Source organism: Microcebus murinus, chromosome 4, assembly GCF_040939455.1.
Source record: "Microcebus murinus isolate Inina chromosome 4, M.murinus_Inina_mat1.0, whole genome shotgun sequence".
NCBI classification, from domain to species: Eukaryota; Metazoa; Chordata; class Mammalia; order Primates; family Cheirogaleidae; genus Microcebus; species Microcebus murinus.
Window position 1 is genome coordinate 69,414,701 of NC_134107.1, and position 24,564 is coordinate 69,439,264.

Sequence of the window (24,564 nt, forward strand, 5' to 3'; positions counted from 1 at the left end):
AAGCTGTTCCAACAGATCAAGAAGGATAAAATCTTCCTTAACTTATCACTGTGACACCAATGCCATGAAAGAATGCAACAAATAAAGAAAACTACAGACCAATATCCATCATGAACATAGATGCAAAATCATCAACAAATACAAGTAAACCAAATCCAGTAACACATTAAAAGAATAATTTACAAAAATCAAGTAGATTTCCATCCAGGAATACAAGGGTAGTTCAACATATTCAAGTCATTAAATGTGAAACACCACATAAGCAGAATTCAAAACAAAAACTATGTGATCATCTCAGTAGATGCAGAAAAAACATCTGAAAAAAATACAACATTGCTTCAGGATAAAAACCTTCAAAAACTCAGCATAAAAGGAATAGACCTAATAATAAAATCCATATATGACAAACCCACAGACAAGATCATACTGAATGGGGAAAAGTTGAAAGCATTTCCTCTAAGAACTGGAACAAGACAAGGATACCCAATTTCGCCACTACTATTCAACATACTACTGGAAGTCCCAGCCAGAGCCATCAGACAAGAGAAAGAAATAAAGCACAACCAAATTGGTAAAGAGGAAATCAAATTATCTCTGGTGACATGATCTGATATGATTTGATGATGATATGATCTGATATGTTTGATGATATAATTCCATACCTAGAAAATCCTAAGGACTCCTCCAAAGGCTCCCAGATTTGATAAATGAACTCAGCAAAGTCTCAGGTTATGAAATCAACATACAAAAATCAATAGCATCCTATACACCAAGAATGACCAAACTGAAAAGAAAATCAAGAATTCTTTCCCATTTACAATACCTGCAAACAAAATAAAATGCTTATTAATATATTTAACCATGGAGCTGAAAGATCTTTACAGGGAAAACTATAAATCACTGATAAAAGAAATCATAGATGATAAAAACAAATGGAAAAAATGTTTATGGATTAAAAGAATCAATATTACTGCCCAATACTGCCCAGAGTAATCTATAGATTCAATGCAATCCCTATCAAAATACCAAAGTCATTTTTCATAGAATGAGAAAAAACAATTCTAAAATTCATATGGAACCAAAAAAGAGCCCAAATACCTAAAACAATACTAACAAAACAAAACGAAACAAAATAAAACTGGAGGCATCACACTACCTGTCTTCAAATTATACTACAAAGCTACAGTAACCAAAACAGCACTTTACTGGCATAAAAGTAGATCAACGGAACAGAATAGAGAACCCAGAAATAAAACCATATACCTATAACCAACTGATCTTCAATAAAACAGACAAAAACATACAATGGGGAAAGGACACCATATTCAGTAAATGGTGCTGGGAAAACTGAATAGCCATATGCAGAAGAATGAAACTGGATCCATATCTCTCACCATATATAAAAGCTAACTCAAGCTAGATGAAAGACTTAAAAGTAAGACTTGAAACAATAAAAATCCTAGAAGAAAACTACGAAAAACTACTCTGGACATTGGCTTAGGCAAAGAATTTATGACTATGACCCCAAAAGTAAATGCAATAAAAAAATATACAAATGGGACTTACTTACTTAACCTATACAGTGTCTGCACAGCAACAGAAATAACCAAAAGAGTAAATAGGCAACCTACAGAATGTGAGAAAATATTTGCAAACTATGTGTCTGACAAAGGACTAATATCCAGAAACTACAAGGAACTCAAACAAGTCAGCACACAAGAAACCCACAAAAAAATCCTATTAAAAAACGAGAAAATGACATGAATAGGCATTTTTCAAAAGAAGAGATACAAATGGCCAAAAAGCATATGAAAAAAATACTGCACATAACTAATCATCAGGGAAATGCAAATTAAAACCACAGTGAAATACCATCTTACTCCAATTAGAATGACCATTATTAAAAAGTAAAAAAACAATAGATGTTGGCACAAATGCAATGAAAAGGGAACACTTATACACTGTTGGTGGGAATGTACAATAATATAACCTCTATGGAGATCAGTTCTCAAAGAACTAAAAGTAGATCTACCTTTCAATCCTGCACTCCCTTTACTGGGTATCCACCCAGAGGAAAAGAAATCATTATATCAAAAAGATACCTGCCCTCATATGTTTATCACAGCACAATTCACAATTCAAAGATATGAAATCAAACTAAGTGCCCATCAACTGATGAGCAGATGAAGAAAATGTAGTACAACTCAGCGATAAGAAAGAATGAAATAATATCTTTTGCAGCAACTTAGCTGGAACTAGAGGCCATCATCTTAAGTGAAGTAACTCAGGAACAGAAAAATATATGCCTCATATTCTCACTTATAAGGAACTAAACTATGGCTACATAAGGACACACATAGTGGTATAAAGGACATTGGAGACTCAAAAGGGGAGAAAGTGGGAGAGGTGAGGGATCAAAAATTACATATGGGGTATAATGTTCACTATTCAGATAATGGGTACAAAAGCCCAGACTTCACCACTATACAATATATGTGTAACAGAATTCAACTGGTACACTTTAATTCTATTAAAATTTAAAAAGGGAAAAAAATTAAATGAGAAGTATAATTTGCAGAAAAAATGACACTTGACTCACAACTATGCATTCCAGTATAATAGCCAATAGACACATGTATGTAATATAAACTCTTTGAACAATAAAGCACTTTATCAGTTGCTCAGAAATTTTGAAGGACAAGAATTAAGATTTCTGAGATATGTTACGATCATGCAGTTTTTGCTATATTTAACTATTTTTGGAATAATATTTGCTAATAGTGTTTAGATGTACCTTCTAAATCAGCACTGTCCAATAGAAATATAATGTAAGTCACATATATAATTTTTAATTTTCTAATAGCAATGCTTAAAAGGCAGAAAGAAATAAGATGTTAATTTTTATTATTTATTTTACTTAACCCAATATATTTTACTTATAATATTATTTCAATGTGTAATATAGAAATATTTTGTGCTAGGTCTTCAAAATCTGGCATGCATTTCACACTTACCACAAATCTTAATTTGGATTAGTTACATTTCATGTGGTCAATAGCCACATGTGTCTATTGGCCACATGTGTCTATTGGCTATTATACTGGAATGCATAGTTGTGAGTCAAGTGTCAAGCAAACAGTCCCTAAGCACCAACATGGTGGTGGCTGCTAAGTTGACTTGCCATACTTCCATTGATTCACCTATTATTTCTTCTTTTTTTTTTTTTTTTTTTTTTTTTTGAGACAGAGTCTCGCTTTGTTGTCCAGGCTAGAGTGAGTGCCGTGGCGTTAGCCTAGCTCACAGCAACCTCAAACTCCTGGGCTCGAGCGATCCTTCTGCCTCAGCCTCCCGAGTAGCTGGGACTACAGGCATGCGCCACCATGCCCGGCTAATTTTTTATATATATATCAGTTGGCCAATTAATTTCTTTCTATTTATAGTAGAGACGGGGTCTTGCTCTTGCTCAGGCTGGTTTTGAACTCCTGACCTTGATCAATCCGCCCGTCTCGGCCTCCCAAGAGCTAGGATTACAGGCGTGAGCCACCGCGCCCCGCCTATTTCTTCTTTTGAAACAAGGTCTCACACTCAGGCAGGTCTTGAACTCCTGGCCTCAAGCGATCCTCCACCTTAGCCCCCCCAAGTAGCATGAACAACCACACCCAGATCCACACTTCTATTGATTCAGCCAGTAATGAGACCAAGCGCCCTAATAGATTTAAAGAGTTTATTAACCATAGCACAGCAAGCAGCATAAGCTTCCATATTCTCACTGCTTCGTCTGGCCACTCAAGTCCCATAATTTCACAATGTCTACAAGCTCTGTCCTGTGAGGGCGGCGGTAGGCGAAAAGATCACAATCTCAATCAGCCAAATCTCATAGCTCACCCGCCCAACACCTGCCCCGGCCTGAGGCCCCTTAGCCGGAAGCCACTTTTGGCTGCAAACCAGGTCCTGGAGCCCAATTCGTGGCCGCAGCCCTGCGCCCGCCCAGGCCGAGTCACGTGTCAGTCAAAGATGGCTGCGCCCAGTCGGGTTGTACAAAGGTTGCAGTGAGCCCCGGCGTGGTTGAGGAAAATTGGAGGCAGCAGCGGCTCCTGGGAGAAGGAGAGCATAAGGTACTGACATTCGGGGAAAAGGGGTGAAGAAAATGTCCGGGTATCAGGAGGAGCACAGCAAGGTGACACGCTTGCCACTAGTAGCGCGGGAACGAGATCAGAGAGGAGGGGAGTTGGCCGAACGGTGCTGACGGTCTCTTCACTTTCCACCCTAGAAAAAAAGACTTTATATTTAAATAGCCAATAGAAGGCTATTGTTACTGAATTTAATTGTGACTGAATTTAATCCAGAGTTTATGCCAACTTACAGAGTCACCTTAGATTCATCTGAATTTAATCCCGAGTTTACTGTCACTTTAGAGTCACAGAGGTCCCACTTTACAAATTGCCTGTATCTCAGCTCGCATAAAAGTGATGTGAGATAGCTAATGCAAAAATCTTTTGAAATGTTTGTAGTATTTAAAGGTAGCATTGTCTTTGATAGGGATTTATTACTAATAAGGAAGACACGATGTCCTATGGGGACTGCCCAGTCAGGATTATACTGAATTAAGGGTGACTTTAGGCACACCCTAGAAATGTATATTTCATGGAACACAGAACCTCACCAATATGTAGAACATAGGAGTGATACCATTTGGCTTAACATTGTGAGGAAATCATTTTATTTCTGACATACACATTATAGATCTTCTCTATATATACTGAATTTGACAACATACATTCCTCCACCCCATACACAAAATCACTCAGAGCTCCCGTACAGCAGGGCTTGTGTCTATCATGTTATTGTAGCCAAGGCCCACAAAAACTTGAGTCCTGGAAACCTAGACCTAAATTTCTAAGGTTGCATCATACTTATTAATTTTAAATCTAGAGATGTGGAATTTCAGTGCATTCAGTATTTTTCCACATGACTTCTTACATATTTAAAACAGGTAGCAACAAATATTTAAATTATTGCAGTAAATTAACCGTGTAGCAAATGATAGTGGACCAAGAAAATTTGACCATAAAACCATGTTGTCCTTTGATTTTCTTAACTGTTACCCTAAAATTTATTGAGCCAGATCTGCTTAAAACTTTGTTAATGGGCCAGGTGTGGTGGCTCACGCTGGTAATCAATCCCAGCACTCTGGAAGGACAAGGCAGGAGGATCTCTTCAACTCAGGAGTACAAGACCAGCCTGAGCAACAGCAAGACCCTGTCTCTAAAAAAAAAAAAAATTGTTGAGCCAAATCTTCTGTTTAAAACTCATCATTCACCATTTTCACCCTAACTAGTGCAGAGATCAACAAACTACTGGCATTTTGGTCAGACGCAGCCTACAGCTTGTTTCTATACAGCCAGCTGGCTAAGAATGAGTGATTTTTATATCTTTTAAGAGTTAAAAAAAAAATCAAACAAACACCATATGTTACTTGCAAAAGCTAAAATATTTACTATCTGGTCCTTTAGAGAAAAAGTTCGCTGATCCCTGGTCTAGAGTATACTAGAAGTAAAATTGCTGGGTATGTGCGTCTTCTACCTACTAACTACCAAATTCTTTCCTAAAGTGGTTGTACCCACTTAGGGTACAATTCACACTTCCACCAGCAGCAGCACATGAGAGTTTCAGCTACCTCACATTCTTGCCAGTAATCAGAATTGTCAGACTTTAATTTCAATGAAGTTGAACCTATTTTCATGTTATTGACTATTTGACTTTCCTTTTTTCATGAAGTGTCTGTTCAAATCTTTTGTCAATTTTTCTATAGTGTTGCTAACCTTTTTTTGTTGTTCATTGTAGTTGAGTATATGTTCTGGGTACTAACTACTTTGTCAGTTGTAGTGCAAGCAAACATTTTCTCCAATAATAGCTTATCTTTATGGTATCTATTGATGACCACGAGTTCTAAGTTTTAATATTAATGTTAGTTTTATAAGTCTTATTGTTTACTGCTATTTGTGAATTGTTTAGGAAATATTTTTAAGGGTTATGAAGATATTTTGTATTTCCTAGAAGCTTTATGTGTTGCTTTTCATGTTCTGGTTTCTGTTTCACTTCGTTTTGTTTTTTGGGGTTTTGTTGTTGTTGTTGTGGTGGTGGTGGTGGTGGTTTTGGTTTTCCCCAGCATGGTACATATGCATTGATTTTTCAGATTATGACCTCTACAGTGCTTTTAAAATTAAGTATTTAGTGGCCAGGCGCGGTGGCTCACGCCTGTAATCCTAGCACTCTGGGAGGCCGAGGCGGGCGGATTGCTCAAGGTCAGGAGTTCAAAACCAGCCTGAGCGAGACCCTGTCTCTACCATAAAAATAGAAAGAAATTAATTGGCCAACTAATATATATAATATAAAAATCAGCCGGGCATGGTGGCTCGTGCCTGTAGTCCCAGCTACTCGGGAGGCTGAGGCAGGAGGATTGCTTGAGCCCAGGAGTTTGAGGTTGCTGTGAGCTAGGCTGACACCATGGCACTCACTCTGGCCTAGGCAAGAAAGCGAGACTCTGTCTCAAAAAAAAAAAAAAAAAAAAAAAAAAAAAAATTAAGTATTTAGTCTTCAGGCTTTTAAATATTTTTTGTTTTCCTATAGATGTACGTTATTGAAAAGTGGTATTTTTATGTTTTTTAAGGCTCAAGATGGAAAATCATAAATCAGATGATACTAGCGAGGAAAACCCAACAATTTTCAGTATCATACTCAGAAAAATTAACCAGCTTCCAGAATCAGAAAGGTAAGATTCCTCATTAATTTAAAAACATCTTTTTATTGGGTGGATTTCCATCACTGAATACCTCAGATTTATCTGGTAGTTTCAGTGTAAACAATATAGGATGTCAGAAGGAAACTGAACCCTTTTCTTACCTGAATGAAAAAGCCAAGACCTGAAGAGATTAACCAAGTTACCCAACACCAGATAGCTAATTGTGGAAGTCAAGGCTAGAACTCATGTCTTTGGACATTGCTAATTGATAATGATTTAGTTTTTCCATTCAGCTTAGAGTATAGTAAAATGTAACATTTACAGACCTATTTAAATAAAACTTTAAAATAATTTTTAAAATGTCTTCTTTCTCAATTCATTTCTATCAATATAAAATGAATTAGCTTACCAGTCTAAAAGAGTACCATGGAACACACACATAGCTAAACAGGGAATGTCAGAAAAAATGGGATCCTGGCTAGAGATCTTTAAGATATTATTAGAGAGAAAAAGAAAATATAAGGAGTATATAGACAGTGTACTTATCCAAGACAACACAGGCAACTCTTAATACATTGTACTTTCACAAAATGTTCTTAGACCTCGTCAGTCAAGAAGGTCTCTCTGACTTTAAAAGGAGGAAAAGGAGCCAGCCTAAGGAGGTGGGAGAAACAGATTTCAGGTAGAAGAAATGGCGTATGCCTAGCCACAAGATAGCAAACAGTTTGCCATATTTATGAAACCATTGTTACTGAAGTACAAAGGAAATGGACATAAGGAACAGGAAGGATTTTAAGCAAGGGAATGATGTGATCCATCTAACATTTCTAAAGAATGTTCCAGCTGCTTTTTGGAATATAGATTTAAGATATGAGAGAAAGGAAATACCAAGACCAATAGAAAAACTGGCATAGTAATCCTGGTGAGTGGAGATAGTAGGGCAGTAGCAGTTGACATGAAGAGGATGGCTTTGAAATATATTTTGGAGGTATAATCTTACTATCTTTCAGGAATGAAAATTGCATAAATTTCGATCTTGCTGCTGCCAAGATCGGCATACCATCTCAACAAGGGATGACCTATAAACCAAGAGCAGTAATAACGTGGTGAGATTTCAAAAACTACATATCTCTCCACCTGGCCATCCCAACACACACTCTTTTAGTTGTTTCCCTGAAGTAAATAACTAACGTTAACCAAAATAGGACCTATGTCCATGTTTCCAGGCCAGCAAAGTAGAGGAAGCCAGAAAGATTGACACAAGGAAGAGAACAGGTAGTGGCAGCTTTGAAAACAAAGGCTGTGTCACTGGAACTTTCACCAAATTAGAAAGTAGAGCATGGGGGAGCTGCAACTGCAGGAGGAAATAAATTGCTTCAGTTTTGACACCTAAACTGGGCAGATGGCAATGTCCTATTATCTTTGCTTAGTTCCTGTTTTTTCTCTTCATTTCTATTTTATCTTTTAAGTTTGAATCCTCATTCCTTCTTACATTATCAAACAATTAGATATGTTACTTGGTATGTTCCTAAGTGTATGGAGCTTTTTTAATAACAAAAACTTCATTTTATGATCTACAAAGTATTTTCACATATCATGTATTTTATTGCCATTTGTTAAGTTTGGTCCTATATGTTATATGTCTACTTATTTCCTGTGTATTTTTTGTCAAAAAGTCATGAGTTTCTAATTTTATAGAACTTTTTTGGAAAATTGGCAAGGGGCTGGTGGATAACAATTTTGTGCTAAATGAATTAACTAAAAAATTTGACTTTATGGGATCACATCAAGCTAAAAAGCTGCACAGCAAAGCAAACAGTCAACAAAGGGAAAAGACAACCCACAGAATGGTAGAAAATATTTCTATATCACCCTCTGACAAGGGATTAATAACTAGATTATATAAGGAGCTCCAACAACTCAATAGGAAAAAATCAAATTATCCAATTAAAAAGTCAGCAAAAGATCTGATAGGCATTTCTCAAAAGACATACAAATGTCCAAAAGGTATATGAAAAAAATGCTCAACATCATTAGTGACCAGAGAAATGCAAATCAAAACTGCAGTGAGCTATCATCACTCGTTAAAATGGCTTTTATAAAAAAGACAGGCAATAACGAATGCTGGCTAGGATGTGAAGAAAGGGCAACCCTGGTACACTGTTGGTGGGAATGTAAATTAATGCAATCACTATGGATAACAGTATGGAGGTCCCTCAAAAAAAAAAAAAAAATAGAACTACAATATGACCCAGCAATCCTACTGCTACATATGTATCCAGAAGAAAGGAAATCAGTATATTTAAAAGATACCTGCACTCCCATGTTTATTGCAGCACTATTCACAATAGCCAAGACATGGAATCGACCTAAGTGTCCATCAACGGATGAATAAAGAAATTGTTGTACATACACACAATCAAACATTACATAGCCATAAAACAGAATGAAATCCTGCCATTTGCAAAAACATGGATGAAAGTGGAGAACATTATGTTAGGTGAAATAAACTAAGCATAGAAGGACAAATCTTGCATGTTCTTACTCATATGTGGGAGCTAAATGTTAAAACGATTGATCTCAACGAGACAGAGAGTAGAATGATGCTTACCAGAGTGTGGGAAGGGTATTGGGGAATAGGGAAGTGGGGGTGGTTAATGGATGCAAAAATCTAGTTAGATAGAATGAACAATATTTGATAGCACAACAAAGTGACTATAATCAACAATAAGTTATAGTTTAAAATAACTAAGAGTGAAATTGGAATGTTCCTAACACAAAGATATGATAAATGCTTGAGGTGAGAGATACCCCAATTACCCTGATTTGATTAATGCACATTGTATGCCTGTATCAAAACAGCACATGTACCCTATAAATATATACAACTATTATATACCCATAATACTTAAAGTAAAAAAAAAAATTTGACTTTAGCTATATAAAATCTGGGAGACAGCAAACTTTGCTATTAAGATTCCAGTTGCACTACTTGTTTTTATTTATATATATAAAATATATATCAATAGTTTTATTTTTATATATAACATATATAAATATGGGCAAATAATTTACATCTCTGAGCATTGGTTACTATTACTAAAATGGGGATGATATATATTTCACGATTATTATGAAGATGAAATAACTTAATATTTTAGAGGAAGTACTCAAGTTTCTCATTCCCTCCAACCTCACGAAAAACACAGGCTTTTCACATTACATGTTTTCTGTGGTTGTTTGGGGGGTTCTCTAGGTTGTTATCACTCTTATTATCTTGTATACCCTAAGTTCCTATACTGCCACTCTCTAGTATTACCATTACCATTTTTATAAACTTGTTATATTTCAAGTTTCATTATCTTTCCTCAATAATAGTCAACTATGAAAACCTTGAAAGTAGAAGATAATTTTTTGAATCTTTAGTACTAAGTCTGCTGCATGTAGTGGGTTCTCAGTAAGTGAAATGACAGGCATCATTATGATTACAAAGTGATAAGTAAGAAAAGTAATAACTTATACTATGTAGGGAGCTTAACTAGGAGTTCCTACAAAAGCTGTTTGAAGATCAGTGTAAACCACAGATGAGGGAGTACTAGTTTGGCTAGTACCAAACTAGTTTGTAGCTAGTTTGGCTAGTTAAGAGTAATGAGAAATTTAAGAGTGTCTGCATCATAGATAGCAATGCGGGTAGTGACAAAGTGAAGTGGTAGGCTGAAAAGTTTGAGTTGCAGTCAGTATTTTCAATATCCAGCAATAATATGTTAGGTATTTTTTCCCCAACACTAAAGAATGTATAGAACATGGGTAACACATTCATGCATACTTTGGCTTAAAATCCACTTCCACTATCTCAAAACATCAATTTATTCTTCATCAATGGGTTGCTGTAAAGTACCTAGCATAGAGTATTGATTAAATGTTAGTACTTCCTCCATCTCCCAATACTGACACTAATGCTTCAGGGAATAGTGAAAGAAAACACATTAACTCCACATTATTCAACACCTTCTGTGTCAAGTGCTGTTGAAACCAAGTTGAAAACACCTTTGTGTCCATTGTCTTCAAGTTGTTTACGATTAGTGGGGAAGCCTGACATAATAAATCAATGATTATAAGATAGTACTACCTTATAGTATATTGTGCTAGAGGTAAGTATTGGTTATTATGGGAGCTCAGAGGTATCCAAATAATATCCTTTGGAAAATCACAAAATACATTTAACAAAATCTGAATGTATTACGGTATCTTTAAGTGTTGACCAAATGAAAAGACTTAGAATAAAAATATTAATATATAGGTAAAACACGATGATTCTTTAAGATTTTGGTTTTCAGAGCTATAAGGAATAGGTATATCCAATTACCTTATTCCAAAATCTTGGTAAGTTCTGTAACACATGCCAGATTTGGAGAACTCACACACACAATGGAACTAAAGAAAAAGTTATTTTTTTCTTACCCTCTCAGGAATTTACTTGAATATGGATCAGCATATATCGGACTTAATGCTGCTCTCTGTGGCCTAATAGCAAACAGTCTTTTTCGACGCATCTTGAATGTGACACAGGCTCGTATCGCTGCTGGCTTACCAATGGCAGTGATCCCATTTTTCACAGCACAGGTAGCTTACACAAGTTTTGTAAGTGTACCTTTGACCACAGGTAAATTCTATTTCCCTATCACACAGAGTTTGCTTTGGTATATGTTATTTGCAACTTTGGTTAATACTTAAGCATTAATTTCAAGTAGCTATATACTGTAATGTAGCTGAGTGTCTGGATAAGATTGAATCTTGCTAACCTCTCTATGTAGTGGGGCAACTAATTCATGTTAGCATGGTCTACCAGGTAAGATGGATATACAAATTAGTTCTAAATACTTTTGCGTTGTCTAACTTACCTTCCCCATTGTGATCATTTAGAGTAAGAAATATTTGGAAACTTTTTTTTAAATACTGGCTACCTTAGAATTTTTAAATTTATATATCATAGAGGAGTTCCTTAAAGGGAAAAATATTTTTATGTGAATAAGGCTCTTTATGTAGTAAATTTCTCAACACACTAAATACATATACAAGATTTATTAAATAAATGGAGATTTGATTTCCTTTTGAAAATTTACCATGTGTGCTGAGTGCTTTGAGTATAGCTAATCACAAAAAATCTTTTGATTAATGATTTCAAATGAAAATATTATCATGGGGCGAGGAAAGTTAGTCCATCTAAATTTTATGTTAAGTGCTGCTCCAAATTTGTTTAAACTGATACTTTGTTTGAACTCCCATGACTAGTATGGAAAGAATTTTTATGATCAAGGGAAACCTACTGCCAATAGACTGAGTGAAAACATTAGGCAAGGTCTATTAACACAAAACAAGTGCAGAAAGCTAACAATAGCCCAAACCCTTAGATTATTATATGCAAGTTCAAAACAAGAGAAATTTTTTCCTAAGATGGTTTTATCAGTTATTCCTGGCTATTTTAAGTTACCCATACATAGAATTGTACCTTTTAACACGCCTTGTAGAATTCCATTTGCTGTGTTACTACCTTAAAAATACCTGTGATACAGAGCATTTTGCATTCTTTAATCATTTGTTTGCTTGACTATTATGACCTTCAATTCCAGAATGAATTTATTTCCTAGGTGATTTGAACTGTGAAACCTGTGTAGTAACTCGGAGTGGACTGATTGGTCTTGTTTTGGGTGGTCTGTATCCTGTTTTCATGGCTATCCCTGTAAATGGTGGCCTAGCAGCCAGGTAGGATTGTTTTCTGATAATCAATGAAAAACTTTTATAATGTGATTACCTAGAAAACTCACAACTTTAAATAGCAAATATGTTTTCTGTTTTTAAGGCATTTAAACCAAAGGCAATGTTACCTTCTTGATTAGAAGTTGTTAATAAGACATGTTTTTTCTTGTAAGTTATCAAATTTTACTTCTCAAGAATTTGAAATAGTTCTAGAACTTTCTCACACTGTGTAGTCACGATCCTAACCTTAATTTGTGTATGAATGCTCACTACAAACAGTACTATACCTAGCATGAAAGTTTTCTTATATGAATAGTTTTCATAGGTAAGTTTAAGCACTTGCACTAAAGGAAAATGCCAGAAATGGTTATTCTCTGTCGAACTCTTGCATCAGCAATTTATGCTATATGAGCCTCCAGAGGTGAGCTGGAGAAAGGGTAAAAGAAAACACAAGGAGAGTTAGGCCTAATGGATGCTAAAGAGTATAGCATGACCTCAGTCTTTAGTTTTAAGACTTCTAGGGTTAATACATATATTATACATAGGTTTGTTACTCGATACAAGTCTTTTCTAGTGAAGTATCTCAACATTTTCTTACAGGTATCAATCAGCTCTGCTACCAGAGAAAGGAAACATCTTAACTTACTGGATTAGAATTTCTAAGCCTGTCTTTAGAAAGATGTTATTTCCCATTTTGCTCCAGACTGTGTTTTCAGCATACCTTGGATCCAGACAATATAAACTCATTATAAAGGCCCTTCAATTACCTGAACCTGACCTAAAAATGCACTGATTTTAAGCAACTATGTACTTCCAAAAAAATAAAATGGTAAAAATAACCTATGTCTAATGTTATGAATAAATATAGACTTGTAATTTATCACATGAGGTACAATTGGGCAACAAAGGCTGAATCCCCATAAAGGCTACCCACTTGAGAACATAACTTCACTAGTTTGCCAAATATTATCTCTTCCACCTTGCTCATTCAATTTCTTTACATTAAGCATTGAGTTTGGACTGTAACACAAGCTGAAAAAATAAATAACTATACAGCCACTTGTCACTGAAGATTTCATAAAGCCATAGAGGAATGAAAATGAAAAGAATGTATACACTATAGCAAATGTATCTTTTACTTCATTTTCTCAATTCAAAGTGTTTCCATAGGTATTATTAATTCATAGAATCTTAGAATTAACAACCTTCTTCACAAAGGGATCACTCCCAATCTTACTGACAGGATCAGCTTGAACTATTATGATAGAGTGCTACCTACTTCAAAAATCACCTTATTTATATCTTGGACAGCTGTAGCTTTGAGATCTAGGCAGTGTCTATCTTTGAAGCTTCCATCTATTAAGGGGTTATTCTTCACAATCACAGACTTGAGCTGCTTTTTTAGCTGTGTGGTGCTGAACAAATTAACCTCTCTGACCCTCAGTGAAATATCCTAGTTTAATTCATTTCCTAAGATAGTTCACTTAATTATGTTTTTACTGCCCCATATGATCTATAGGAAAGATCATTTAAATTTTTGAAGTGATTTATTGTGATCTCCTTCCTAAAATTTCTATCCTAGTTCTCTAAACTGTTTTCTTTTGTGACAGCATCCAAAACAGCAGTGTCCAATAGAATTTCTGTGATTATGGAAATATTTTATACCTGCAGTGTCAATGTTAGCCACTAGTCATGTGGCTGTTGAGCATCTGAACTGTAGCTACAACTGAATAAGAGAATTTTAAGTTTTAATCAATTTAAAAATTTTAGCCACAAGTGTGGCTAATGCTTATTGGACAACACAAGCCTAAACCAACACTTTAGGAAACCAATCATCACAGAAAAGTACCAATCAAAATTTTAAGTGCCCACCCTAGATCATATTCATGAGCATCTTAACTATTCTTAAGTAATCTTATGCTATTTAAAATTATATAAAAAGAATGTACAAAAGGCAGCTTTCCCAGTGAAATAGGCTTTCAGCTTCTGTTTAAAGGAACGTAATATATAAAGCAGTGCTGCCAAAGATTTAAAACTCCAGTGAAATTAATACATTTTCAGTGTTTCAGAAAGCAGATTTGTTCTTTTGACAGATAAAATGTACTCTCTACCAAGCTTACATAAGAAATTATTCCAATTATGAGGCAAAATAATCTATTTATGAGGCACAGAATAAACTAAAAGGAAACATGCCAAAATATTTACTGTGTATATTCTCTGGATTATAGTTATGGGTGATTTTTCCAAGTCTTATGTAATGAAAATGCTTTACTTTTACAAGAAATAAAGAAAAAATATATATAAACATGTAACATTTAAAGGGCAAAAAAGATTACTTGTTTATTTTTATAAGCTAAAATACCAAGATGAAAAGCTCTCAGACCCGAAATTATCCATTTTATCTGCATTCTGTCACTTTTACTTAAAGCAGAGTTCTACTTATCATGGTGAAAAACGAATTAAAAGTAATTCTGACTTCAAAAATAAGTAAGCCAAATTACTGAGTTAGGCTCCCTAAGAATATACAGAATAGTATAATCAACTTACATAATTCAAAACCCACTAATATAACTTAAAATGTTTGATAATTTAAAATGTTTTCTTACCTGTCCTCAAACATCCCCAAGGTATTTACTCTCTAGCATAGTATCATTTATAAATATTTCTGTATCCTGTAAAAAGAATTTCTAATATCTGTCCTCCGCTACATATTTCTCAAATCATCTTTCCAATTAGTAGAAATAGGCAACTTAAGCAACAAACATGTTAAGTCTGTTGCTACAAATTTACATTACCAAAATACTTGGTCATGACATGACATGTAAACCTGAAGCGATCTGCATTACAATTTAAGGACACTTAGTCATTTGTAGCTAAGACCTAAAGAACACTGCTCTCAATTAGTCAGGAAAATAGTTCCTGATATTTCAGTACAGTCATGGTAGATAAACTATTTAAATCTGTCACAATTCACTTGGTATAGTTATTTGGCTTTAAAAAACATAGAGGGTTCACATTATATTAAGACATTAATATATTTTGTAAACTCCAAACTACAGTACAAAGCCAGAGAGGTACAGGAAGCTAACTTCTGCAGGTGTACAGGAAAGATACAGAATTTGGAGGCACATTATAAAGGAAGATGGGCTACCAATAAAATTCAAATCAGTGTATTAACTACACAAATGTTGAAAACACAATTAGTGACTACATTTCAAAAGTTCATTGTGAAAATTGAGCAAAATATTTTTAAGAAGTTTTAGTCAACAAAAATTATAGGGTATTGTAAGACAACAGGGAATGACTAGCTTTAAAGTACTGAAGCTATACACAGAAGTATTCAAATTCAAATATATGAAAAATACTGTGCTTGCCAAACAAAACACTGCATTTCTAATGGGAGACCTCACCTTTTTGATTCCTGGCTTATATGGCAACTAAATGAAAACACAGCTCAGAAAAACAGTAAAAATATAAACATTTAGAAAGGTCTCAAAACTTTATATCAATAGTGAATCTAGGGGGAAAAAATTTGTAAATTTATCTTACTACATATTTAACTTTCACGAGTCATCAGATTATTTAGCTTACAAATTTGACTAAACTATCAAGACCTGAAACTATACTTTCAAAATGCTAAACTAGGTAATCACATATTAAAAGGGCAATTCATCATCAGTGAATTACCCACTCTATTCTATCAAAGTAGTAATTATGGTCATATTATGGTAAATAATGTTGGTGCCTTTGATTATGGAATGACAACCAGTTGTACTGTTATAAAATTGTAACCAGCTGTACTTTTGCAGCATCAGCCAGCCACTTGAACCTACCTCCTACCCCCCTCCTCCCCTCTTCTATCATCTGCACACCTCCCAAATGAGTAAATAAGATAAAATAACTCAGTCTACCCCAGGTGAAGGAATGTCCAATGAAATGAAATAAAACAATCCAGAGTTTTGAGTATTTTTAACACTTGTAATAAACTGGAAAAATATTTCAATTAAGTAAAACAACCATTTGCCACAAAAAAAAGCCATTCTCATCATCCAGAATACTAAAGCCCTTATATATATATATAACACTACAGAAATTTTAATATAAAACAGTAGAAACTAATATACCATTCATTAGAAACCTCGTTATTAAAAACAGTGTCAAGTACTCAGAGAAAGCTCAAGAAGCCAAGACCTCAGAATCCACACATCCTGATGTTACCCTAAATTGCAATTAACTACCCACACATTTAATCATAATCACTTTTTCAAAGATATACAGACAAATCAAGCATCTATTTAAAAAGACTACTCTTTATAATTAAGGACTTTACATTAACTTTTATATTCTACTCGACAAGGTGTCTGTATTCCAAATTAGCTCTCATGTTCCAGGAAATAAACACAAACTCATGACATGCCTCGTGATTACTGATGGCCTGTTTATGTAATTCTAGTACACTAAATGTAATTCCATAGAGTGTGCTCTTGATTATGTAAAAACTAATATTTCTTGATGAAATATTATAAATCTCTTCTCCAATGGTTACAATTTTTAAAAGGTATGCAAAGAACTGAGTATCACTCCCATGAAAGACAAAAAAAAAAAACGTATAATTTTGTTCCAAGATTAAGTTAGTCTCATGTATTTCTATTAAGTCTTTCAAGGATTCCAGAGAATCTTTTCATATCTCCATTTCTGGAAAGTGAAATCAGTATAGAAGTAATTTGGGAACTTGAAAATGGCATTCATTTTTTTCAGCAGATGCCAAATTTTTGACCGACATGGCTCCCACAATTACTTTGTTACCATCAGTCCATTCAGTTAACAGGTTGTAGGAAAAGATTCGTTTTTGCAGACACTGCTAAGCTGTTTAAAGAGAAGAGAGAGAGATTAATTCAGTGATTATAAAATGCACAAATATTTAAAATACTTCGAATACTTTTTGTTGGATTATATCTGAAGTGTGACATTTTAACAAACGTGGACTTTTTTAGATAAGTCTGGTCAAAGAAGTGCAGAAACAGTAAGTCAATCTGATAGAAATAGGTCAATATGATGTGTCAGTTCAATTAATGTATGAATTCCTGCCACCATCAGAAAACAAATATTAAAAAGCTACATCTTTTGTCTGGTTCTGTATCATTTTACCATAGAGGCACAAAAATTAACCAAGAGTTCCCCAATACTAAATTGTTTTCAATGATTAGAGTAAGTAAAGCCAAACCTGAAAATTTCAAAACAATCCATTTTATATTATTCCAGAAATCTCCTTTATCCAAATACTAATCATTCAGAACACAATTTTCTAAAAATAGTAAGACAACAGTTTCATATTAATCATAGCTTTTTTAATTAACAAGTAGTGAATAGGACACTGTAAGATATTTACTACATACTGAAATAAACAGATCTGTTTAAATTCAGAAACCCAAACATTTACAGTAAAATGTGCTTACACATAAATATGACCAAATTTATTTAAAGCCCCTGTTAGAGAGGTCCTAAATACATGCAATTACCATGTAAAAACAAGACCATGAAGTTGATGTAAAAAAAATGACAAAATCACTAAGTCACCAAAACTAGAAAAAAAATAATGAAATGGAAACTAAGAAGACAATCAAAACATAAGGAACCTAACAAAGCAGCTTTAAAAATAGGCCATACTAATCTTTCCATTTTCAAAATTTCTTAATCAAGTAATTCCAAAAACTGCCATTTATAAAATGACATTCTAAAAATCTACACTTGGAATTTCAAAGCATCCGAATTCAGAAAGCTTTGACTACTTTCTCCCCAGTCCCAAACTTCCAATAATGCAGGAAAAGCACTGACATAAGGAAGAAAATACTCCAAGAGAATGGTATAATTTTTAGAAAAACAAACTTACTGCTTCCAGAACCTTTTGATTAAGACCCACAGTCATTATTAACAACAATCATTTTTCCTATTTTCATCCATTATTTTTCAATTTCATGTTAGAGATGAATAAATTCTTTGAGCCCATAACTGAAAGATCAACAAACCTGGTTTTATTACGTATGACACCATATTTTTGTCATTGGTACTGCACAAAATTATATACAAAGAAATATATACAAAATGTTCAAGTATTAGTTAAATTTCAATTCAAGGCTTCTGTTTCAAAAAGCTACATTTAACATATTTCATAAAGATAGCACAAATTAGTCATTTCAAATAATCTTTCCAACTACTTTTGGTTTTTTTTAAATATATATATATATATATAATTCAGTAGGCACTAAAAATCCATGCAGCTGCATTGTGAGGGGCTTGCTCCTGCCCTTAGGTATAAGCAGGTTCATCACTCCAGGTTGAGAGTTTGGCTACCACCCATTCATGCTTAAGTGCAGTAGATGATTTTACAAAATATGCTGTGATGCACTGGAAACCAGAGACCAATTTAGGTCTCAAATCATATTATCTATCAACAAAACGTTTACAGTTGTGCAAGAACAAGGATTCCATTTTCATACCAAATAACAACAAAATAAAACATTTTCTGTGTAAGATAACTTACATCTTTGGACTGCTGGAAAACTTTTTAATTATGAACATTTTAAAAATAAAAGACAGCAGAAGCCCTGATATTACCTCTTTTTCCTCATTTCTTATACTACCTTTTAAAATAAAGCAGGAAATGTGGCCAGCAGCTGGTCCCGTCTCTTCTGCCCCAACAGCTGTATCCACTTTAGCACAAAGAAAAACAAGGATGCTAAATACGTATATACTTTATCAAACAGTGATGTTTCACAAAGAATTTAATGCCTCTTACCCTGAAGGACACCGTTAATTTATATAACTGGACAACAGATAATAGAGTACTTCAAGGGAAGAATGCATCCCATCTTTGGAAAAATAGTGTCAATCAATGTCATTCAAGTGGCCAGAACCACTCAATTTGAAAAATTATTTTTTAAATAGGACAAATACTTTTGAAATACAGAGTAAGATTCTTTGTGAAACCTCACTTTACACGTTTTCATTCACATTTAACAACCTTCAGTATCTAATCATACATACATAAATTTAACCTAAAATTTTAATACAACAAAAATAAAGATGTTCAACAATTTATTCATACTCAGTGATGGGGTAATCACTGTGCTGATCCTCAAAGAAACATTTCATTAACCATTTTCTTATTCTTCCTCCACTTAACTAAAACACAGGAGTCTGGTATGTATGTTAATTTCCAACTTCTCTAATGGTAAGACATTAAAATTTGTTATTCTGGATAGATTGTATTTCTGCATCTTATACTGAAAACTAAAAGGTATTCTTGAATATTTAAGATACCTATCATCACCAGCAAAATACTATCACAGTTGTGCATGCCCCAAATACTTAATGTCAACCTCTGAAAAGTTGCTCTAAAACTGGAATTCCAATTTGCACCTTGTACAACTCGGAACTTCCATTCAACTTCACCTGTTTCACTGTCTCCAAACTGTATCTCTATAAGCAGGTTTCAGTGTACAGTTGGAACCGATGTCATCCAAGGCCATGTCCACACTGGGGACAGAAGAGCTAGGTACACATAAGTCTGAATAAGGGGACACATTAACAGCTATTTCAACCGGAAGAAACATCTTAAAAACATTATGACCAGCACAAGTCTGTTTCCAGGGTGGACAGGGCCCAAATTAGATTCCCCTCCCACCTTCCAAAAAAAAAAATCACACACACACAAATTGAGATGTTGCCCATTAAAGTAGACTAAGCAGCAGAGCATGAGCGTTACGTGAAGAGATGGATCCTTACCAGGTTGTGAGGCGGGAACGACTGTTCTGTAACCCCTACAACGGAGCCTGGCAGGAAGGAAATCACCTAAAAAAGAAACTGTCAGAGAGATTTAATAGTCACATGTTATCATTAGGAGTTGGTTACTGTGTCACATTCATGCTTTTAGCTAAAACACTTAAAGATTCAATATTACTTTTTTCCTCCTCTGAAATGTGTCCAGTGAAGATGTCCCACTAAAGTGTTTTACATGGTGTAAGGGAGTTGAAAGGGGTAAACGCGGATAAAGAGCAGATTACTTGACCCTACATTTTAAGAGAAGACGACGCCTTCCGGGCGCACGCTGAGCAGAACTCCACCGACACCTTATCCTTGTCCACATGAAGACACACTCCTCCCGCTGAGTCGTCCTCTTCTAGCAGGTCCTGCTGCTGCTTTCCTACCGGCAGCGCGTAGTCGTGGTCACCGGCGGGCGAGTCTCTGAAGAGCGAGGTGGTCAGCCGCAGTCCCACGCCGCTCAGCCGGCTCAGCAAGCGAGCCAGTCCAGTCTCGTTGGCTAAGACTGCCCGTAGGTAGCGACTCTCCTCTTGCAGTGCTTGCACGCGTTTGCCCAGCTCCCGATTCTCGGCCCGCAGCTCCTGGTTCTCGGCTGCCAGACCCCGGACTCGACTCTCCAGCCCCATCACGTACTCCTTCTTCTTCAGCCGATTAAGACGGGCAGCGGCCGCCGCCGCCTTCCGGGGACTCTTTGTCGCCGCCTGGTTGTTGTCGTTGCCGCTGCTGCCGCCGCCGCCGCCGCCGCCTCCTCCCGGGGACTTTCTCCGCCTCTTTTCGCCGCTGCCATTGTCACTGCTGCTACTGCAGCCTCCGATACCGTTTAACAGCCTCTGCAGCAGGTCGGAAAAGCGCTGCATCTCAGCAGCCGCGGCCTCGTCGTCGTCGTCCCCTCTCCACAGGCCGCCGCTATCAGAGCCTCCGCCGGACGAGGAGAGAGGCCCGGGAGAGCTAAGTCCGGGCTCCAGGTGCCAGTCCGGTTGCCGGGGGTCCAAAAGATCCGCCAGTTCCAGCCCAGACAGAAAGTCCATATCTTCGGTCTCTTCCCCAGGGACGCTGGCGACCGCCTCCTCCTCCATCTCCTCGGGCGAGGGGGCGCGCACGGCCACACCGCCGCGGCTCCCCGTCCCGGCCTCCAACTCGCCCACGTCGCCGTGCGACTGCTTGCGGCCAGGAGATCCCGTCGCCACCGCCTCCTTCTCCCCCGCCGCAGCCCGGATCAGGTCCGCGGACAGCGAGCAGGTCGCGGCCGGCGCCGGGCTCTGGCTGCGCGTTGGGGAGTCGCTGCCTGAGGCTGCCAGCAGCTTGGTCAGGCTATGCCTCATGAGGCCCAGCGGCGGGCCGATGTAGGCCCCGGCCACTCAGACTGGGGCCCAAAGCGAGTAGCCGGGGTGCTGGACAAAACAAAGTGGAGGGAAAGGTCTGAGTCGCCTCCCACCTCACTTGGCTGGTCGACCCCCCGCGCCTGGGCGGGGGGGAGGGACGAGAGATCGAAGCGGCGAGGCCCAGCGATGACTCGACCGCGCCACCCAGACGACGGCCTGGCCGGAAGTCAAACGCTTTCCTTCCAGCCCCTCCCACCGCGTTTCGCGCGCCTCCTGGCTGTAGTATCGCGAGAGTTCAGGGTGCTCCCGAGTAGGTGTAATCACAGCTTTCTAGTGGTATAGTAACGGTGGCAAAAATAATAACAGGATCTGATCACTATACATTGTTATGTATGGAAATATCACTATGTACCACATAATATGTACAATTATTATTTGTCAATTAAAAGATAAAATTAAAAAAACAAAATGTAGAGTACGGCATTGTTTACCAAAAAAAAGGCCTCAGTTATTCTCAATCTTTCTTTTATAAGCAGATATTTTCTTTTGAGCCAGGATCCAATCAGAAGTCACTACATTCGGTTGGTATGGAGTTTGGTTTTTTTGTTTGTTTGTTTTAATTTCTCAAACTAGAACAGTTCCCTCCACCTTTTAGGTTTTCTTCATTTTGGCTTTTAGAAGAGACCATGTCAGTTGTCTTGAAGAAGGCACCACATTTTGGATTTGTCTGTTTCTTCCTGATGTTGTTTATCTAGTTCCCCTAGTTCCTGTGAAAGTTGTCAGAATCAAAATGGAGTCACTAATGTTAAAAACAAAACAAACAAACCCAACCCTGACAAATAAAGCCAGGGAAGGCCATGAAGAGAAGATTCTCAAGCTTGTATGCCTGATAACAAAAGCTATCAAAAAGACTGCAAAAACCACAACCTGGCACAAAGGCCATTACAACCTCACACAAAAAATATTTCTGCAAGGACATCTGCCCGGCAACTACCTGTTCAACCTTGAACTGGCATCACCCTTGTTATTGATCTATGTAGCCAAGGATATTTATTTCAAAATAATTATGTAATTTCCATTTTTTCCTTTAAAGGTCTTTGTCTTCCTTTCCCTCCTTGAATACACACATAGTTTGCTATGGCATTCCCTGGCAATGCTCTATTCCCCCAAAACTATCTTTTCTTTTAGAGACTTTATCTCTCTGTTTGTTATTGAGGTTGAAACACAAGGGATTTGAGATTTGAAGCAGTTTACAAATGCATTAGACTGCAATAACATACAACAATTTAAATTTTTAAAAAGCAAGGCCAATGAAAATATAGATAAAATAGGAAGATAAGGAGTTCTAAAAGGGGGGAAAGGTTAGTATTGGAATTGGATGGATGCAATATCTTACACAGTTATTCAAGTTAGGCTAAAAATAGATTAAGCTTCATGGCAGTGCAAACAAAAAATAGAAATAAATTTTCCTTTGTTCATGAGTAAAGTATATGTGAATTCTTTAACTACTTTTCTAGTTCTTAAGTCTTAAAGGAACTTCCCTATGGGATACTGAATCATATAACAGATAGCCTCAACAATAGCTGCTTTTATATGGCTATTTCTTAGTGGAATAGAAAACAATTTCCAGGAAAGCTGGACACTGATAGTTTCCCAAATATTGAGAAACATGCCTGGCACAATGTAGGTTTCAACAAATATTTGTCGAATGAATGAAAAAGGTCTACACTTTTGGCTTAAAGCATAACACTAAAATTCAACTGAATGAAAACTATTCTGTAAGAGGCAAAAAATGTATGACTTATGGTATCTAAAAGAATAAATAAAAGGATTCTGTGTCCTTCTTAACCTTCCCATTTGGAAAGGTTTTGATAAAGTTTATAGAACAACACACAGTTCAAGATGATGTATATACTCTGGCCTGCCTTGAGTACAAGTGTGTTGTGTGGCTGGTAATCCCATTCAACTGCATTTTCTCCTTAGGCAAAATTCAACATAATGGATTGATTCATTGTATTTCTTTTTCCTAAATTATAAAATTTTGGCTTAAATATCCATAATTTAAGAGCCTCTCCAGTTGGAGTAAGAGAAAAGGAGAAAATTGAAAGGGAAGTACGTTTTTAAAATGTAGCCTCCAAAGAGAAAAAAGTACCCGAAGCAAGAATAACACTTACAGCACATGGTTTTCTCCTCTTCACCATATCTCTCTTTTCTTCTCATTGTTCTCATACTCTCCTTCATAATTGTCTTGTTTTTCTTTTTCTGATTATAATGATTGTTGCAAAAGATACAGATAATACAGAAATGAATAATTGGAAAGATATTACCTACAACCTACCCTGAAATAACTGTTATTGAAATTTGAGTATATACTATCAGAGTTTTTCTATGTACAGATACACATTGTTTCATTTTATCTCATTGAACTGTTCTGGCATGAATATATTGGGGATATTGTTCATACAACTAAATATAGATCCACATGTGTATTTTTAATGTCTGTCTAGAATTCCAATTCATGAACTTTCCAACTTTTATTAAATCACGTTCTCATTCATGGCACTTAGGTTGTATTGAATTTTTCACTATCATAAACCACACTGTAATTTTGTGCAACTATCTTTGTTCACTTTTCCTATAACTTCCCTGGGATAAAATCTTAGAAGTAGAATTTCTGGGCACAATTTAGTTCCCAACCCACTCAATAACAATGAATTTATTCTATTTAATATATGTCAATCTCAAAATAAAAATGGTATTTTGTGTGAATTTGCATTTCTTTAATTATTGGAAGGATGAACATTTTTTATATGACCAATTGACTTCTATATGAATGGGATTTTTGCTTTCTTAACCCATTTTTCTTTGAAAAAGAAAGAAAATATCTTCCCTATATAGGGAAGATATTGATTTTTTGTTGTT

General features: G+C 36.1%; 2 protein-coding genes across 8 annotated transcripts; one reads left to right on the forward strand and one right to left on the reverse strand.

Annotated features, from left to right (window-relative positions):
• Window positions 1–3,983: 3,983 nt before the first annotated feature.
• TMEM126A (transmembrane protein 126A) lies at window positions 3,984–13,338 on the forward strand. Its single transcript, XM_012738677.3, has 5 exons — window positions 3,984–4,115; window positions 6,671–6,772; window positions 11,212–11,405; window positions 12,391–12,505; window positions 13,100–13,338. The coding sequence occupies exons 2-5, from the start codon at window positions 6,678–6,680 to the stop codon at window positions 13,290–13,292; spliced, it is 597 nt and encodes a 198-aa protein (XP_012594131.1). The 5' UTR covers window positions 3,984–4,115; window positions 6,671–6,677; the 3' UTR covers window positions 13,293–13,338.
• CREBZF (CREB/ATF bZIP transcription factor) lies at window positions 13,182–23,896 on the reverse strand. 7 transcript variants are annotated; one of them, XM_012738674.3, is made up of 4 exons: window positions 20,573–21,860; window positions 20,285–20,362; window positions 19,141–19,209; window positions 13,182–17,365 (listed from the first exon to the last, which is right to left on the reverse strand). In XM_012738674.3, exons 1-2 carry the CDS (start codon window positions 21,640–21,642, stop codon window positions 20,347–20,349), a joined length of 1,086 nt encoding a protein of 361 aa, XP_012594128.1. In that variant the 5' UTR covers window positions 21,643–21,860; the 3' UTR covers window positions 13,182–17,365; window positions 19,141–19,209; window positions 20,285–20,346. The 7 variants fall into 7 exon arrangements, 6 of the variants coding, with proteins under 6 accessions (XP_012594128.1, XP_012594127.1, XP_012594124.1 ...); XM_012738673.3 differs by having other exon boundaries at window positions 19,952–20,362; XM_012738670.3 differs by having other exon boundaries at window positions 13,182–19,209.
• Window positions 23,897–24,564: the final 668 nt, after the last annotated feature.

What these genes read in the sequence shown, in the direction of transcription:
- TMEM126A (XM_012738677.3), top strand. Translation starts at nt 6,678, where the DNA reads ATGGAAAATCATAAATCAGATGATACTAGCGAGGAAAACCCAACAATT. An exon ending in CAGCTTCCAGAATCAGAAAG is followed by an intron (nt 6,773 to 11,211) that starts GTAAGATTCCTC and finishes TTACCCTCTCAG; the next exon opens with GAATTTACTTGAATATGGAT. An exon ending in AATGGTGGCCTAGCAGCCAG is followed by an intron (nt 12,506 to 13,099) that starts GTAGGATTGTTT and finishes ATTTTCTTACAG; the next exon opens with GTATCAATCAGCTCTGCTAC.
- CREBZF (XM_012738674.3), bottom strand. Translation starts at nt 21,642, where the DNA reads ATGAGGCATAGCCTGACCAAGCTGCTGGCAGCCTCAGGCAGCGACTCC.